The sequence below is a fragment of the Corapipo altera genome, unplaced genomic scaffold (assembly GCF_003945725.1).
Source record: "Corapipo altera isolate COAL_440 unplaced genomic scaffold, ASM394572v1 66, whole genome shotgun sequence".
In the NCBI taxonomy this organism is placed as follows: Eukaryota; Metazoa; Chordata; class Aves; order Passeriformes; family Pipridae; genus Corapipo; species Corapipo altera.
This window is the reverse complement of record NW_020884924.1, coordinates 579,348-596,233: the sequence shown is the minus strand read 5'-3', so window position 1 is coordinate 596,233 and position 16,886 is coordinate 579,348. Positions and strand designations below refer to the sequence as shown.

The following is a 16,886-nucleotide window of genomic DNA, read 5'->3' as shown; positions in this document are numbered from 1 at the left end:
ACTGAATTCATCTCAGTGGTTTATTTAATTCATTCACTCACTTATTATTTGCTAATATTTCCTTTCTTTTAGAAGTTGATTTTAATGAAACTTGCCCTCAGCTTAAAAACATGATCAGCCCTCTGACTCTAAAAAGTGATTATTAGTCAAATAACACTTATATTTTTATGTTTTCTTCAGAAGAAAGAAAGAATATCTCTTGGAATACCTTTTAATTCTCTATTGTTCGATAAACTGTAACAGGAGACATCTTATATGACCTGCCATCACGCAGCAAGTATTTTTACAATGTTAATTCCAAACCTTTTAGCACCAATGTCAGTCCTCATATGATGAGACTAGGGGGGCAGGCACTGAAAACAATATTCTCCAAATAGTTACCTTTGCTATCAGTTATTTTCTTACCTAAGTCATAGGACCTTTCACATGGAACATCTCTCAGTGAGGCTCTCCCAGAAAAAAACTTTGACAAGTCCAACAAAGTTAATTTTAGATCATGAACATTCTTTGAAACCTGCCAGTTTTCACTGAAGAAAAGTACCAGTCTTGAAGTGTTTGCGGTATTCCATGAGTGTTCTTGAAAAATGTCAAATGACCTTCAAATGCACAATGTTTCTTAAAACAAAAATAGTGGGGATTACCCTCACCTCTGTGTCATTTCTTATGTAGTCAATCCTCATTTGCTCCAAATCAGCACTGAAAATTCCAACATTCAGTGGCACAGAAGATCTTAGGAAACAATTCTTCAAAGCTTATGGGAAAACCCAACTATGTGACTGTACGTTTTGCTGAAGACTATAATTTGAACACTATTTTAATTATGGGGCAGTGGGTAAATGCAAGTAAAATGCTTAGCAACCACAATGGACAAGACATTTCTACAGACTATTGCCATTTACAGTGAGTTTTCTTTCTTCAGGTGCATTTCTTTTGCTCTGTGGGTCCTTTTTAAATTGGAATGCAAAGGAAACTGCACTAGGTCTGGTCTATAACCATGGCTGAAAATAGAGTGTCAATGTTCTCCTTCCACAGTACTTCTGTTTCCTACTGAGTTGTACTGGAAAGGCAAAGGGACTCAAGTCTGGATTTTGAGGACAACTGGCTGAACTAAACACCTAATTTCATTCTACAGTGGGAATATGAATTGCACCCTTAGGAGACTGCAGTACTTTTTGTGGTGTTTAGAGTTTGGTTCACTTAATTTCACTGGAAATTCAGGAACTACTTGATCAAATGCTTGTTCTAAAGGCAACTTTCATTTTACTTCCACAGTTGTCTACTTTTTCACAAAGTGGTGGGATATGCTCCTTCAAAATTCAGTATTGAGCTTCTCCATCCTGTATGTGTTTTGTAAAAAGTTTTTTGCAAATAATACTTGCATCATAAACTGTTTAGAAGTATCTTCTGATGGTACGATTATTTACTTTTCTTCCCCATTATGTCTCAGTTATTACCTAGATGGTTCCTAGCATGGAGATGAAGAATTAACTGGTTTATTCTCACCTTGTTTTTAGTGGAAGTGGAACAGCAATTGCAACAGGATCCATGAGCAACAAGACTAATATGTCTGAAATTTCCCTGATCACTGCTCTATGCTGAAAATGTGATTACCTGTGTTTCTTTGCAGGAGCGTATGTGCTTCAAGTAAAGGCAACAGATGCTGATGATCCCACTTATGGAAACAGTGCTAGAGTGGTTTACAGTATTCTTCAGGGGCAACCATATTTCTCCATTGATCCCAAGACAGGTAAATAGTTTGTCAGCAACCATGAAAGATTTAAGCTTTGTTTTTTGATTCATGTAGGAAGTATCAATAGATCTGGTTGAAAGCCATTTGGGTACAAAATGACAAACTCAGAACTGCCAGTAGATGGATAAGCATTTTTGGGGTTGTTGTTGGCTTATTTTGTCATCTCTTGCATTCTAGTGACAATTTTGAGACATACCTTTGGTAGTTATTTAAAGAACCTAAAATTTCATACTAAGTCAGGGCAAAGATCCATACTACCCTGTATAACGCTTCCAAAAGTGGTGTCCTGCTTAGCTCTAGCGAAGGATGAAGAATAAGTGTTTAGTGATGCACCCTCAGCATACTCTTCTAGTCTTCAAAAACTTGTTCCTACAAAGTTCCTGGGTGACTAACAGTGTCGAAGTAACTAAAACTCTGAAAGGATTTCTCCTTTATAACTTTTCCACTTCCCAGTAGAGTTGAATATTCCAGGAACATGGTGTCTGCACACCAAATTACTAGAAATTCCATGGCAAAGATTTATTTTGGTCAAGAACCAACTCCTCTTGCTTTGTGGAAATAGGGACACCTCTTAACTTGTTTCATACCTCACATATTGCACAAGACAGTGAACAGTAATTCTTATTTATTCCTATTCCCCATGATCTTATATACCCACATTGGTCCCCAATTGCCCCTTTTCTACACTGAAACCATAATTAAACAGAAGCCATTCCATAGCACTGATCATCCTTCTCCTCAGGATGAGAAGGTATATTCAATATTTAAGAAGGCAGCTGATATGAATGGAGTGGTTTATTCATAACACTTCTGTTCTTTATTCCTTTCCAAACAGTTCCAAACATTGTTTTATTTTTAGCTGCTACTACTCAAAGGCTGATAGTTTTGTGGAAATTTCTATTAATACCTCAAGATCTCATTACAAAGCAGTGATGGTGAAACCACTGACTCTAATTTTATATGTGAAATAAGGGTTTTGTTTGTCAAGCACAGGATTTTACTCCTGCTCCTTTCTCAAATCATTCCTAATAGGTGATAAACATTTATTCTGGTATAAAACTAGTACACTTAAATAGTTTTTAACCTCTATGTGTCTAAATGACACAGCTGCCCCTTTACTCCCTTTCTTTACTAACCTAATCTTTTTCTGTCTTCTTGTTGGATATAAACAAACCACGTGAAAGTGGGAGAGCAAGCTTTTATTGCTATTTCATGGAGGTTAAACACATGATAATGTCTTCTGAAGAGCAACCATTAGACTGGCACAGTCTAAGGCCTCCAATCTGATATGTGGGGAGTACTTTTTAATGCTATAAAATTGCTCTTCTGATTTTAATGCGAGGGCTTTTTTAACACAAAGCACTTGTCTTAAAACAGATAACCTCTCATATCTTTTCTCTGCAAATTCTGTTCTGTTATGAAAATGTCCATTTCCATCATTAAACTGTCCTTTCTGCCCAATTTTCTGATGCGTTTATGAGGTCAATATTGTTACTTCTGGCTAAATGTCTCTAGGTTTTTTAGATTCCGTATTCTAGTCCATCTTCTGACCTCAGTTATACTATTGAAATCCAAATTGAGGTCAGCAAGAGTATTGTTGTTAATAATTATTCTGGAGGTTTTTCATGAAACCTGGATTTTCTCTTCCATGTAAATGAATGATCTCCAGTTGAATTATGGATCAATAACTTTGCAAAGCACATCTTGTGGCCCAGGTTTCATACATATTATTTGCAGTTTTCAGCAGTATAATGGAGACCGTACTTTTCTACACATTTGATATTGATGACATTTGAAAACACAAAAAAGAAATCAAATTTATTCAGTTCTGTAGTTGAATAATCTTTATTGTAAAATCTTAAGGTAGGAGAATTTACAAACACTCAGAACACCATTACATGCACATAAGACCTCTATATTATGGTTAGCCCTTGATTTAAATTTGGATATTCTTTGTGAAGCTGAAGTTGAAATACCGACATTTACAACCCTTTCTTTCCCATGGATTTTTACATCTACTTTATTTTTCTATTTTTGGGGTAAGGTAACTCTAAATCACATTTTTTCTGTCCATATGAACCAATGACTTTGGAGAAAATAATATTTCTCAGGGTTTTTTCTAAGGTTTTTGAAATGGAGTAGGCAGAAAAAGGAAAATTGCCTATGAATTGCTAGACATGAAAATTATTCTCATTCTTTTTTTTTGCTGAAGATAAAGGGCTTTTTAAGGAAAAAATATATAGAATGGGCTTACACTTCCAGATAGGAATAAACAGTGGGTGATTTTTAACTTTTCTACTACAGTAATAGCCCATTCTTCATTTTCTGAAAACCATGTGAAATATTTCCGAGGAAACCACACAGCTGTACCTAGAACAGATATATCAACCAGATAAACTGCATCTTCTCCTCACAACCTGCTATGTGTTCCATTTTTTCTGTAATCTTTTTCTGTAATCTTTTTGGACTTGAGCAAAACTTTGGATACTACTTTTTGATACAAAATGCCCAACACAGAGCTGAATAACCCTGTTACATGATGGGTGATCAACTGGCTCACAGATCAGGTACAAAGTTATAGTGACTGGGGTGACATCAGACTGGCATCCAGTCACTAGTGGGGTTTCACAGGTCTCCATCCTCAGCCCAGTTCTCTTCAACATCTTCATTAATAACTTGGATACAGGACTTGAAGGAATACTAACTATGTTTGCAGACAACACTAAATTTGAGAGGGGCTGTCAACTCCCTTGAAGGGCACAGAGGCCCTGCAGAGAGACGTCAACAAATTAGAGGATTGAGCAATCATCATCCGTATGAAGTTTAACAAGGGAAAGTGCCAGATTCTGCACCTGGGATGGGGCAATTCTGATTGTGGATATAGACTAGGGAATGAGATGCTGGAGAGCAGCGCTGTAGAAAGGGAGCTGGGAGTCCTGGTCAATGGCAAGTTGAATATGAGTCAAAAGTGCCCTGGCAGCCAGGAGTGCCAACTGTGTCCTGGGGGGCATCAGGCAAAGCATCGCCAGCTGATTGAGGGAGAGGTTTACCCCACTCTGCTCTGCACTGGTGTGGCCTCACCTTGAATATTGTGTGTAGTTTTGGGTACCACGATATAAAAAAAAGATATTAAGTTACTAGAAAGTATCCAAAGGAAGGCCACAAGGATGGTGAAAAATCTGGAGGGAAGGCCTTATGAGGAGCAGCTGAGGACACTTGGTTTGTTCATTCTGGAGAAGAGGACACTGAGGGAGACCTCATTGCAGTCTTCAACATCCTCTTGAGGGGAACGGGAGGGGCAGGTACCAATCTCTTCACTCTCATGACCAGTGACATGACCCAAGCCAATGGCTTGAAGCTGACTCAGGGGAAGTTTAGGTTAGATTTTAGGGACATGTTTTTCACCCAGGAGGTGGCTGAGAGCTGGAACAGGCTCCACAGGGATGTGGTCACAGCACCAAGCCTGTCTGAGTTCGAGAAGCATTTGTACAATGCTCTCAAGCACATGGTGTGATCCTTGGGCTGTCCTGCACAGGTCCAGGAGTTGGACTCGATGATTCTGATGCATCCCTTCCAACTCACATATTCTGTGATTCTATGATTCTATGTTATTTTGTATTGCTAATATAACACAAGAGGTCTTTCATTCCTATAGCTCTTTTCTCTTTAGAATGAGCATACCGAGGATGTTATAAAATACTGTGGAACATACAGGCTCCACAATGCCAAATTATGGATTAAGAGATTTAAGAGGAAACTTACTAATGTTCATCCTATTTATAAAAAAAAATTTTCATGAATCTCACATGAATACAAATAAATTTTTACAGCTTTATAATTCAATATTTCTGTTCTGGAACAACTGCAAGCAGGACAGTATATGCCATTCTGAGGAAGGAGAACAGTGATTCCTAAATAGATTGTCATTATCATCATGTTACAAGTGGAGAGAAAGAAAATTGTTATACAGTTCAGTGCAGTGGGAATTTTTGATAGGTCCCAGAAATAGCAGATTTAGGTCAAAGTTATTTCTATACTCTGAAAAAGTGGTATAAGCTAATGGTTCCTATTCTTATTCATTAACAGAGCAGTGGTTAGTTACTATAAAGATAAAAATGATCCTTAAAATTCATTTCTTGTCATTTCAGACCCATTATAACACCAGGGTAGAAAAACTGCTTTTAATCTCAAATGGTTTACTACTAGAAAATAATACTTTCTAAAGCAATAATAACAAGGAAGAGTCATACTTCCAGTTGGTTTATCTTTCAATTGTGCATGTTATCTTCACCAAAGTGAACCTAACCATTTTCTGAAAAATATTGCTGAACATATAGCATTTTTCAATGCTATACACACTTGTAAAATTTTGACAAAGAAATGCATTTTCTCCTACACATTTTGTTTCAAGAAAATGGTTTGAGTACCCAAAAGCTTATAGCTTTATATGACCTTATCAGCTAATTTTTGTATTCAGTAGCATGTCTCTCTCTTTCTGTCTTCTCTCTAAGTCTTCTTTTTATCCTATACAATCTTAACATATCGGAAGGGAGATTATGGCATACTACTTAGATATCAGCTGCCCCAAATCACTGAAGATTAAGAGTCATTGTGGTAATGTCGTACCATGATACTTTAATTACTTTTTTTTAAAGAAATGCCCCAAATTTTCATTGCATCTTTGTACTATATGAAGAAATATTTCTCAAACAAAGGAAGAGTCTTCTAATAAAGACATCCTTTTGTACAGAGGAATGTTGTCTCAGCCTACAGTAGTTTAAATTTGTTGGCAAGTGATTGGTGGGAAACAATTGAAGATCCAGGCTCTGAAATGCAATACCATCATATCTGTCCACCTTTTTTGTACTCTATACAAGGAAATGTTCCTCATCTCCGATGTGGTGAAGATATCACACCATTCATATCCCTAGTGAAAATGCACCATTCACTTTCACCCATTTGTCTCCCCTTGAAAAGACAAAACAGTAACTTTGAGTGGCTGAATAGCTGATGAACACACTTTTGAAAAGCCTGAGTGATTTGCCTGTGTTTCTTTGTGAACTCCTCTCTTATCAACCCTTTCAGAAGAATTCTATTGCTGGTCCAAGAGATCCAGTATTAAATTGTAAGAGCCCTTTGTTTACTTGTTCCTTCTCTTTCCCATTTCTTCTTGTAGGTGTAATAAGAACAGCTTTGCCAAATATGGACAGAGAAGTGAAAGAACAATATCAAGTTCTAATCCAAGCCAAGGACATGGGAGGACAGCTGGGAGGACTAGCTGGTACTACCACTGTAAACATTACTCTCACAGATGTCAACGACAACCCGCCCAGATTTCCTAAGAGTATGTAGTATTCCAAAGCACTAATTTTCAAATAAGTATGACTGAAGGTAATAATTTTAAAAATCCTTTAGATAAGGAACTGAGATTCTGGAAAAAGAACGGTATATGATGAAAAAAAAAATAGAATTTCCTTGGTTTTTAAAGTATATAAAGCTCAATTTGAAATTATGAGTTGAATGTTTTAGAGGAAATATATAATCATTCCACAGGACAAGCCTGAGCCTAAGAGTTCATTTAATTTACACTATAGAAATGATTTCTGAAATACTATTTTGTCAAGGGAAACTGGGTGAATACCTTCAAATGACAAAAGGTTATAAACCTTCCAGGTAACTTCTATGTACCAAAGAGAGAGCTAGCTCACGCTAAACATTATTGTTATGATATTCAGAAACAGATTTTAATGCGTCTTGGCCCAGAAGACTATATCTGTCCTTGAAAATACCTGCAGACTCAAAATAGTGCTCATCCACTGATAATTTATTATGTTTCCCATTAATTAGTTTAAATGAAACTTTTCAGAAGAATGCTAATTTAGAGTTTCATAGTCTGAGTATGATTAGATGGATTGTTACTTACTTTTCTCCATAAATTTATTGAAGTTTTGTGTATCCCATACTTTTGAAATGCAGAAACTAATCAAACATAAACCTTGATAACTATGTCAAAATAATTAACTGCTAAAAGTTGTTATTAAGGCAAATTTGTACTAGAATACTGGTATGAGTCTGCAGTAAGATCATGGTAGCTTTTTACTTTGCACCTCTTTTCTTCCCTATGAATTGTAATCCCACCATAGGTATTATAAATACTCCATAGGTGCAAAACCATATCCACAATTGTGAAGCTTTCTCTCATGTAAACATTTTTCTTCTTCTTTTACTCAGTCTGAAAATGAGTTGTATTTCTACAGGCATGTAAGAATGACCATGTTAAGAGAAGGATCCATCTGGTCCTTCCTTCTCTCTCTTACACTCACATCTGGAGAGTATCCAAAAAACAGGCTAAACAATACTGCATAAAATTTCCTAAGTTTCTAATTATTTTTAGTTTTGTTAGTGTCTTTGTATTTAACAACCCTCAAGGTATTTTTCTTACAGCAAGTTACTCTGCTGCTTTGAAACTTCTGTAAAATTTCAGAGTCCACGTTTTATATCAGAGGTACACAGATTAATCATACATACCAAAACAAACAGCTTCCTCTCCTTTGTTTTGAATCCATTCTTACATACTGACTTGCTTGTTAACCTCTTCAAAGAATTCAGAAAACGTTGGAAAATAAGAGGTTTTTAGAAAAGCTGTGTTGATTTCTTTTTTTCAATATGGGATATTCTCTCTGAGTCCCTTATTTCTGCTCCCGCTGTTTTCACTCTGCATGTTGGTTATATCCATCCTTAGCTCCCCTAAACTCCCTGGAGATCTTTAGGAAAAAAAAATCACTGTTATATGAGTACCTCCAAGCCTTCTTTTGCCACAGTGTTTTGAAGCAAAATATTGCACATCATAATAGTTCTCCTATTTCATCCTTCAGGTTCTTGGGCATGTAACAGCTAATCCCAATGATTTGTTACTGTTGTCTCCATTTGTTCTACAACTGCTTCTATAGCTAATTTAACCTTCTCATGAATCTCCTATAAAGAAGGGTTCCAGGATAAAAAAAAAAGTCCCCAGGTATTCTTCGCTAAAAACAAAGAAAAAATGTATTCACTTTTCAATTTGTGATCTTATCTTTTCTGAGAAAAAATAATTCATTTTTCATTCATTCAATTTCAAAAAATTTTTCATCATGTCAGTTTTGGGTTGGCTTTACGCAGTTGCTCTCAGGCTTTTGCCTCCAGATGTCTTAAAAGACCATTATTACTAGCTCATTTGTAGAGATTTATTCAAACTCGGTTTCTGTCTTCTTTATTGTGGTTTTATAGATGAAGCAGATTTTATAATTCTTTCTATTCTCCTGTCTGAGACACAACTTCACTTTTTTGAAAGATGTGTTCTTGCTTTTATTAACTGTTTGCCCTTACATATTTGCTTTTTAATGGATGTGTGCATTTGCTGTGGGGCTTCAAAATGATGTCCCACACCACCCACAGAGATCTAACAGTCTCAGCTATCCCATTCAGATTTTCTATAACAATATCCCTCAGTTGTATTTATTTCCATTTTATTATTATTATTATTATTAATTTAACTGAGTATTATTGTTATTTATTTAACTGAGTACAACCATCTTGTAATTTTGGCTTTTATTGCTCCTGCACAGATATTGTTTTTAAACTAGTTATTGTTGCTCTAAAATTTAGAAGAACTAAAGAACTCTTCCTGACTAGTTAGCGTTAATACTGTTCTCCCAAGTCTTGCTTGACAGGGCTTCCTTTAGCAAGCATCATTATCCCTTCACTGATAAGGTCTACTGTGTCTTTCCTGTGTATTTTACTTCTGGATAGTATGCTGCCTGACTGATTTTCTTCTTTCCCACAGATATTGAATATGCTACTATGCTGATATTCTTGTTTAGCATTAGGTAGTAAAGCTATCCGTGCTAGTTCCCATTTTGATTCTTGACCTTATATTATGGCTTTCTTTTTCCTCTTTCCTGTCCCTAGTTTGATTCTGTCTGAAATACCATTTTTTTATTTCCTACTGGACTATCATCACTTTTTGTAGCATTCTCCAGTGAAGAATGTAGAATTTTCGTCATTGTACCCTTTACCTGAACTGTGTACTTTTGCTTTTTTTTTTTTTTTATCTGTGTGTTTTCCAACACCTGCAAATTCTCCTGAACTTTTTAGCCAGGTATCACAATGGCTATAGAAGAGTTTTTTAACTTTCTGAAGCCTGTTTTTCCTATGGCAAAAATGATATTTGCATCTTTTCTATGGGCACCAATTCCTTAGCAAGTACTCTGACCTTTCAATATTGTGACTCACTTCTCTGCACCCCTTAAAAGCCAGGCATTTAAAACTTTGTCTTTCCATCTTTGTCTCCTGATTGTACATGGTGAGACAATTTCAGACTATGCTACTAGAATGTCCTCAACTTCAGGTTTCACTTGCTAGCCTAAATTTCAACCCCTGTCCAATCTTACTTTATTTTGTCAAAGCTCACATGATGACTCTTTTAGTTTCATGACATGCTGTCAAAACACTTGTGAGATGTTTCAAATCTCATCAACAAACAAATCATCCCAGAGGTCCTATTTGTACTAGCATTCTGACTGTCCTCATCCTCAGTGCTTTTTAAACTGCCCAACACTGCAGTTTGCTCCTTCCTTTAAGGCTGCTGCTGAAAGGGTACCACAGGTACAAGAGGATATAATATAACTATCAGGAGACTGAAAAACTCAGTACATTGGCAAGCTTCTTGGGCCCTGTGCTCTTTCCCATCTAGTTTTCAGTTGTATATTTTACCGCCTTTGCTGTTAGGGGCCTTGGGAATTTTCCATTTTGTTGTATACCTTTTGTATGCCTTCATCTACTGTGATGGTGTAAAAATATACAAACTTCACATAATTTCAGACAGTTTTCGTGACACAGAGAAAGCATGGAATATATCATCCTCTTTGAAGAAGATAACCTTGAGGTCTTATTTAATGCTTGAACTGCAGTTATGACATCTTTGCCCAATTGTTACTATGAAGGAGTAAAAAAAAAACACACAAGAGACCAAGCTTGTCCTGTGCTTTGCATGCTAATAAGGTTGAAAACCTTTTATTTCTGTTATATCAAATGTCCCAAAAGACAAATTACAGCAGTGATTCTCAACAAAACAAAAGAGAATAATATTGGAAGTTTGTGTTGATTTTGAAAATAAAAAACACTTAATACGGCTTAAAAACTATAACACCAGTGTAGGGACTCTGGTGAACTGGACCAAGCTTGGTAAAGACTTTATTCTGGTATGTTACAGGCAACAAACCTGATCAATAGGGATTTAATTACCCATACCCATTTTTGGTTAAGTGGTATGTGAGATGATGTGTAATGTGCCTGAATTTCACAGAGACATAATGCTGATTACAGCTAAACAAAAAGAGCTGACAGAGAAAAAGTGGAGTACAAAGTTCTAACATAGCAACTGTACTTTTCAGTTTTGTTCCTTGAAAATGTTGTAGTGTTTCAGAGTGACTACCTACCAGGAAACAGAGTTTGTTGTTTGCTTGACTACCATAGCTAAAACAATGCTTGTACAGAATTTAAGTTTATGTGAAAAATAAGCCTTTATAATCAGGTCTACGTAAGTGCCAAGTTCAGGCCTGGCAAGACCTAAGGACCCCTCAGTGTTGCTGGGAGTTGAGACTTCCAATATCCCATTACTCACTGTTGGTCAAGAAAGCCAGGAAGTGCAGACTGAAGAAAAAGACTGAAGATTCTTTAACACAGACTGCTGCAGAGTAAATGTTTTTGCATCACATAATCAGGAGCACAGTTTTGAAAAGGGCTTATACCAAAGAAGTTCTGCTGTTGGTTACCTTATCAAATAAGACAATATTAAATTTCATAGGATAAAGTTTAAATTTATTTTCTGAACTCAGTTGAGCTGAAAAAAAAAAGAGATTTCACAGTAGAAGTAGGAGAACATATATTATTAATATTTGGAAGAAACTACATTGATAAAAAATACATTACAAGCTTGCAAAAAAATGTGTCACGGAACACCTTCATCTTATTGAGGGTCCTTTAAGGAAACAGGCAGGTTTGGATGGGTTATCAGCATCCAGTGATGAAACACCACTGACTATCCTGCTGAACATGGAATTTTTTATTTAGAACCTATGCTTTTGAACATATTCAGTGGGGAACTCCCACCTTGCATGTCTCATAGTAATGAGGAGTGTAACACAGGGGAAACCTCTAAACATTACATATTTCTGTCAGAGATGTTTGACCTGCGGGTATCTATTGGCCCACATTTCAGAAAACTGATACTTCAGAAAACTGATATTTTCTTTAAAACTAGTAGAAAAAAATAATTTGAATGATTTGATTAGCAGAAATTTATTTCCAGAAGTGTTTTCTGCCTTGCCTGACTCTTCATAAGTACACTGAATTTCTGAATTACTGGGTATGTTTCATTGTTAAAGATAGAACTTTTCTGTAAATATTAAAATAAATATTTCATAGCAAAGTTTGATTCTTGCAAAAACCAGAAGAAAAGTCAAAGACTGCAAAAGAAAGTACTTTTCCTATCATAACAATGATGTTCAAGAAATTGAATGAAAATATGGTATAACATAACATTGCCTTTGAACAATGAAGAGTGGACAAAAGCTGCTTTTCTGTAGGCATGCATCCAGGTCCAGAAGGGAACTGATGGCCTTTCTCTCTCAGCTACTTATGTACATGATAGCTGATTAAGTAAAAAGATAACTCAGCACATCCTTCCTAGAAGCTAATGATCTAACCTTTAACTCAACAAGAATTGGACAGTCTGCGCTAGCTGCCAGGACAGCTGTGGTTTGTTTCCAATTCTTAAAATAAGCTTCAAGAAGAATGGATGGGTTGTATTTACTTCAACATTTAAATGACAAAACCTGTATAATTAGTTGGTATCAATTATGCTTTATGGAATCAAACCAATTAAGTGAAGTGATTCAACTTTTTCATATGATTCATATTTTGTAAGGGTTTATGCTTTAGTTTTCCTGTCTCTTTCTTTTGTTCACCAATGATAGAGTGAGTGTGAAAGCAATTTAGATAAATAAACCCTTATATACTGAGCAATAAAAGCACACACAAATCATTTTAGTCAAAGGAATAGTATGTCTTTTTATTTTAATATGACATAAATATTCTTTTAAAGAATAAGGCCCTGACATAGAAGAAATGTAATTGAATTTTAAAATTTATACACCTTTTATTTTGATAGTGGCAAAAAAAAGAAATTGTCAAGTGCCTTAAGAAGTCAGTAATAAGTTTGGTTCATTTTTAAGGTGTGTATTTTTAAGATGACACTGCCTGAATTTACTTTTTTAAATCCAAAATAACTATTTGGATAAAGCTATGTTTTATCACATCACTTCCAGCTCACAGAAGTCCATTTTGTGAGAGAATGATTAAAACCTGTTTTCAATAGAAGAAAAATTAACTAATGTTTGAACCCAATATTGAATTTTGTCTACTTGTGCATGTCTTGGCTAAAAAAAATATCATCTTCCTGGTGGTCAGAAACCATTATCTCAGGGCTGCTTTGCAACCACAATTTAAAATGTTCAGACAGCTGTAGAGCAATGTCTCGACATCACAAGGGCCATTTTTTTTGTTGTCATTGGTCTTTCCAGAAGCATCCCAGTGAAATCCATCAAGATAGTTTGCATAAAAAGCATGGCAAATTTCCAGAAATGCTAACGTGTTTGGAAACAGAAACACAAAGATTCATCTTTTCAGTAATGACACTTTAAATAAAGCAAGGTTGAAGGATCATTCCTACGACCTTGTACATCCATTGCCTGTCCATACTGCGGTAGTTCACAGCTAATTGGATTTATATTTCATGAGTGACCAGTACAAGGCATTCCACAGAATACATTAAATCCTCCACTGGAGACAGCAGAGGAAAAAACAATCTTAAAGAGAAAAGTTCACAAAATAGACAATTCAGAAACCAGAAAAAAATCTTTCATTGATGCAGTTTCAGGAATTTCAGTGCAAGTATAAAAGACCTTTATAAATGAGAGCTCGTCCTTTAGTCTCTTAGTTATACAGCCTTTGTGTGGCACTTGAATGACCTGTTATCTAGATGATCTATTGTATAGAACTATTATATATTATGAATAGGCTTTGAACAATATTACCCTTTTGCATCTATTTTAAGTGATTATTTACTTGCTCATTGGTTATTTTAATAGATTTACTTTCAGGTTGTACAATCTGTAGAAACATTTTAAAAGAAAGAACAACCAAGTGCTGAACTTCAAACAGCCTGCCTATATGTACTTATGTATATACATTTTATATATTGAAAAATCTTATCATAGTTATTTATTTATATGTTACTGGAAGCTTAGTACATTACAGAAATTGCACACACATTATTTATCATAGGTTTCAGTACCTCAAGGCTGGTCAGTTTTGTTAACTCAGTAAATTAAATGTGGCTAATTCCATTCAAGTGGCTTTGAACAAGTCTAGCTCAGATTTTATTGCAAAATTGGGTTCAGAAGCACAGTGCAAGTAAGAAGTCTTCCGGTCTACATGAGATAGAAAAGAAAATCTTTTAAACCATTGCTTTGGATGAGTGGATGATGAGAGACAAGTTCCTCAGATAATGGTATCTACTTTTAAAGATTTCAGAAGTACGTAACACAGATCACACCCGTAATATATTAAACATCTACAGAAAAGGATTTTGTGATTAGGAAATTATTCTGTTCAGTAATCTAAAAAATTTAAATAAGGAAAGCATAAGTTTTGATTTAAAAAGAAGCAATGAAGATTTATTCCCCCTTTACTTGGACAATTTGCTAGAAAACTTACTCAGGATTAAGGTTCAAAGCTCTGATCTGCCTAATTAAGCATTTTAACAAGTCTGAAAAGTTTCTGAGAAGTTATTATACCCCCTGTAATTTAGATATGGAAGTATGGCTTCTCTTGGTATTCCTGTTAAAAGTTGTTGTATTTTGTATACAGCACTTGCATCTTCATTGGCTCTCAGAATGACAATGAGTCCATCTTTCATTGATTAAAGAATTTGCCTGGCAGACAAGATACCCTAATTCAGTTCCAGCAACTAATTACTTATTTTATACTAATTGGGAGATACTTGTGCAGGACAGGTGGACAGATTTATTGCAGACTAGCTTTAGGCAGTGATTAGTTGGGTGACTGAGCCAGAGGTTGCTTTGAATCAAAAAGGGAGGGAAGGTCAAATCCTTGGTTTTTTTTCCTCTTTGCTAGTTTTCTAACAACTATTTCATAAAACATAAAGGGAAAAAAGCATCAGTTTGGTTTTGTTAACAAAGCTTACATTGTTTAATGTCACAAAATCTTAAGCAAGTCTGATTTTTATTTACTTGTGAGTTTTGAGCTGACTAAAACTACATTTTTAAGTTGAACGTATACTTTAACCAACCCTTTCAAAGAGTGATAGAAGACACAAATGCAAAGACTACTGAAATAGGCTCATGCAACTACAAACCAATAATGAAAACAGCAGCCATGCAGACATCATTATAATTTTGGATTTTAATGCCTGTGACTCACTTAACTACATCTTTAAAATGAGCAAAACTGTAGTCAAATAAGTACAATAATAAATATTAGCTGACCAGTATTTGCACAGTACTCTTACAGGAATCAGAGGAGGAAAAAGAGCAACTCTTCTTCATTCCAGGTTCCTTCCAAGTCTCACATCACTCTACTATTTGCATTTCTGTCATCTTCCTCTGGCCTCTCTTTCCTCCTCACCCTGTCTATCTGACAGGGGGAGAACTGTAACTCCCCTTAAGCAAGACCCAGAAGGACCACTCTGCATGCAAGCCACAGTGTGACATGAAATGGCCATTTATTGAACATGGATGCCATCTTATAAAGGGAGAATAGGGACCCTTCTGGAACAAAGGGTGGAGACTGGGATGAATATTCAAGGAGTGGTCAATCAGGGTAACAAGGGGCAGAACTTATCCAAACATGAACAAATGAGAAACTGTCTTTAGGGGATACTGTTGCAACAGGGTTGGATGAATAGGGAAAGGATGTACATAGAGCCAATAGGAAATAAGTTAACAGGGGTACAGAGAAGGGAAATCATACAATCTCATAATAAAACATATTATGCCAACAAGAGAACAATTGTACAACTAAGTAAAGCGCTGGAAACAAAACACTCTCGTGGTCATGATGATCATGTCTTGTGCATGATGGTGTAGGTGCACTCTGAGATGTTTTCTTCCTCTGATCTCTCCTCATTAAGTCTCTTCCACCACTCGTAGGACTCTCTTGGGGCACCTCCAACATCTATCCTTACATTCAACATGGACTTTTGTGTCCTCTCTCCTATAAGAGGCACAAATTTATCCTTGATCTCATTTTCATCTTATAACTACAGTGTGACCATCTTCTCCTATTCCACGAGTGGTTTTTTTCCTTCCCAATAATAGCACTGATAAAAGAATTTATGTTTTGTTGGGTCACTTCCATCTCTGAGCTTCCAGCTCAGAATTCTTCACCATCCCAGACAAGCTCTTTTCAGCTCTGCCTTTCTTGGTTTGACCACTACCCTGTCAAACAGCTCAGTGACCCTTGCCTGCTGTTTCCATTCCACCCACCTGAGTTAGCTACGTGACAACTAATCATAAAAAAACCTCTGTACCTTTCTTTTTCCCGCACCACCACTTAATCATTGCAATTATAGACATTTTTACATAGACCAAAAGAAAGTATACAATGGCTTATTATATTTCGCTTTTCAAAGCAAAAGAAGGACATAGGAGCGTCAGAAAAAGTTCCTGGAGATTTAAATTGTCTATACTGTTAGTCTTAGAACAGTCACCAACACCAGGTAAAGCTTTCTCAGAGAAATTCAGGGCATTTGGAGAAATTAATACAGATCAGGAACTATTTTCTACAGTCACTTTCAATGCAATTGACCTATTTTAGTGTGGGTAAAAGAGTTTAGTAACATGGAAATAGGCCATTCTATACTGGCTAGCTTCTGGGACAGAGTACAGCTGGAACATGAAATTTTTTGTACAGTTGTAGTTTATTTGAACCTATGCTTTACAATCCAGGCCATGCAGCCCACCTTTGGTCACAGCACCCCACAGTTAAGTAGGCTTCTGTCATTTTTTGTGTGTGT

At 35.9% G+C, this 16,886-nt stretch overlaps 1 protein-coding gene across 6 annotated transcripts in view; it reads left to right on the top strand.

Moving 5' to 3' along the window:
* The window catches only part of CDH12 (cadherin 12), a 520,207-nt gene that overhangs the window by 448,432 nt on the left and 54,889 nt on the right, over positions 1–16,886 (top strand). For all 6 annotated transcript variants that reach the window (XM_027657479.1, XM_027657475.1, XM_027657476.1 and 3 more), the window contains 2 exons: positions 1,628–1,747; positions 6,927–7,094. In XM_027657479.1, coding sequence (XP_027513280.1) covers positions 1,628–1,747; positions 6,927–7,094 — 288 coding nt within the window. The remainder of the gene's footprint in view (positions 1–1,627; positions 1,748–6,926; positions 7,095–16,886) is intronic.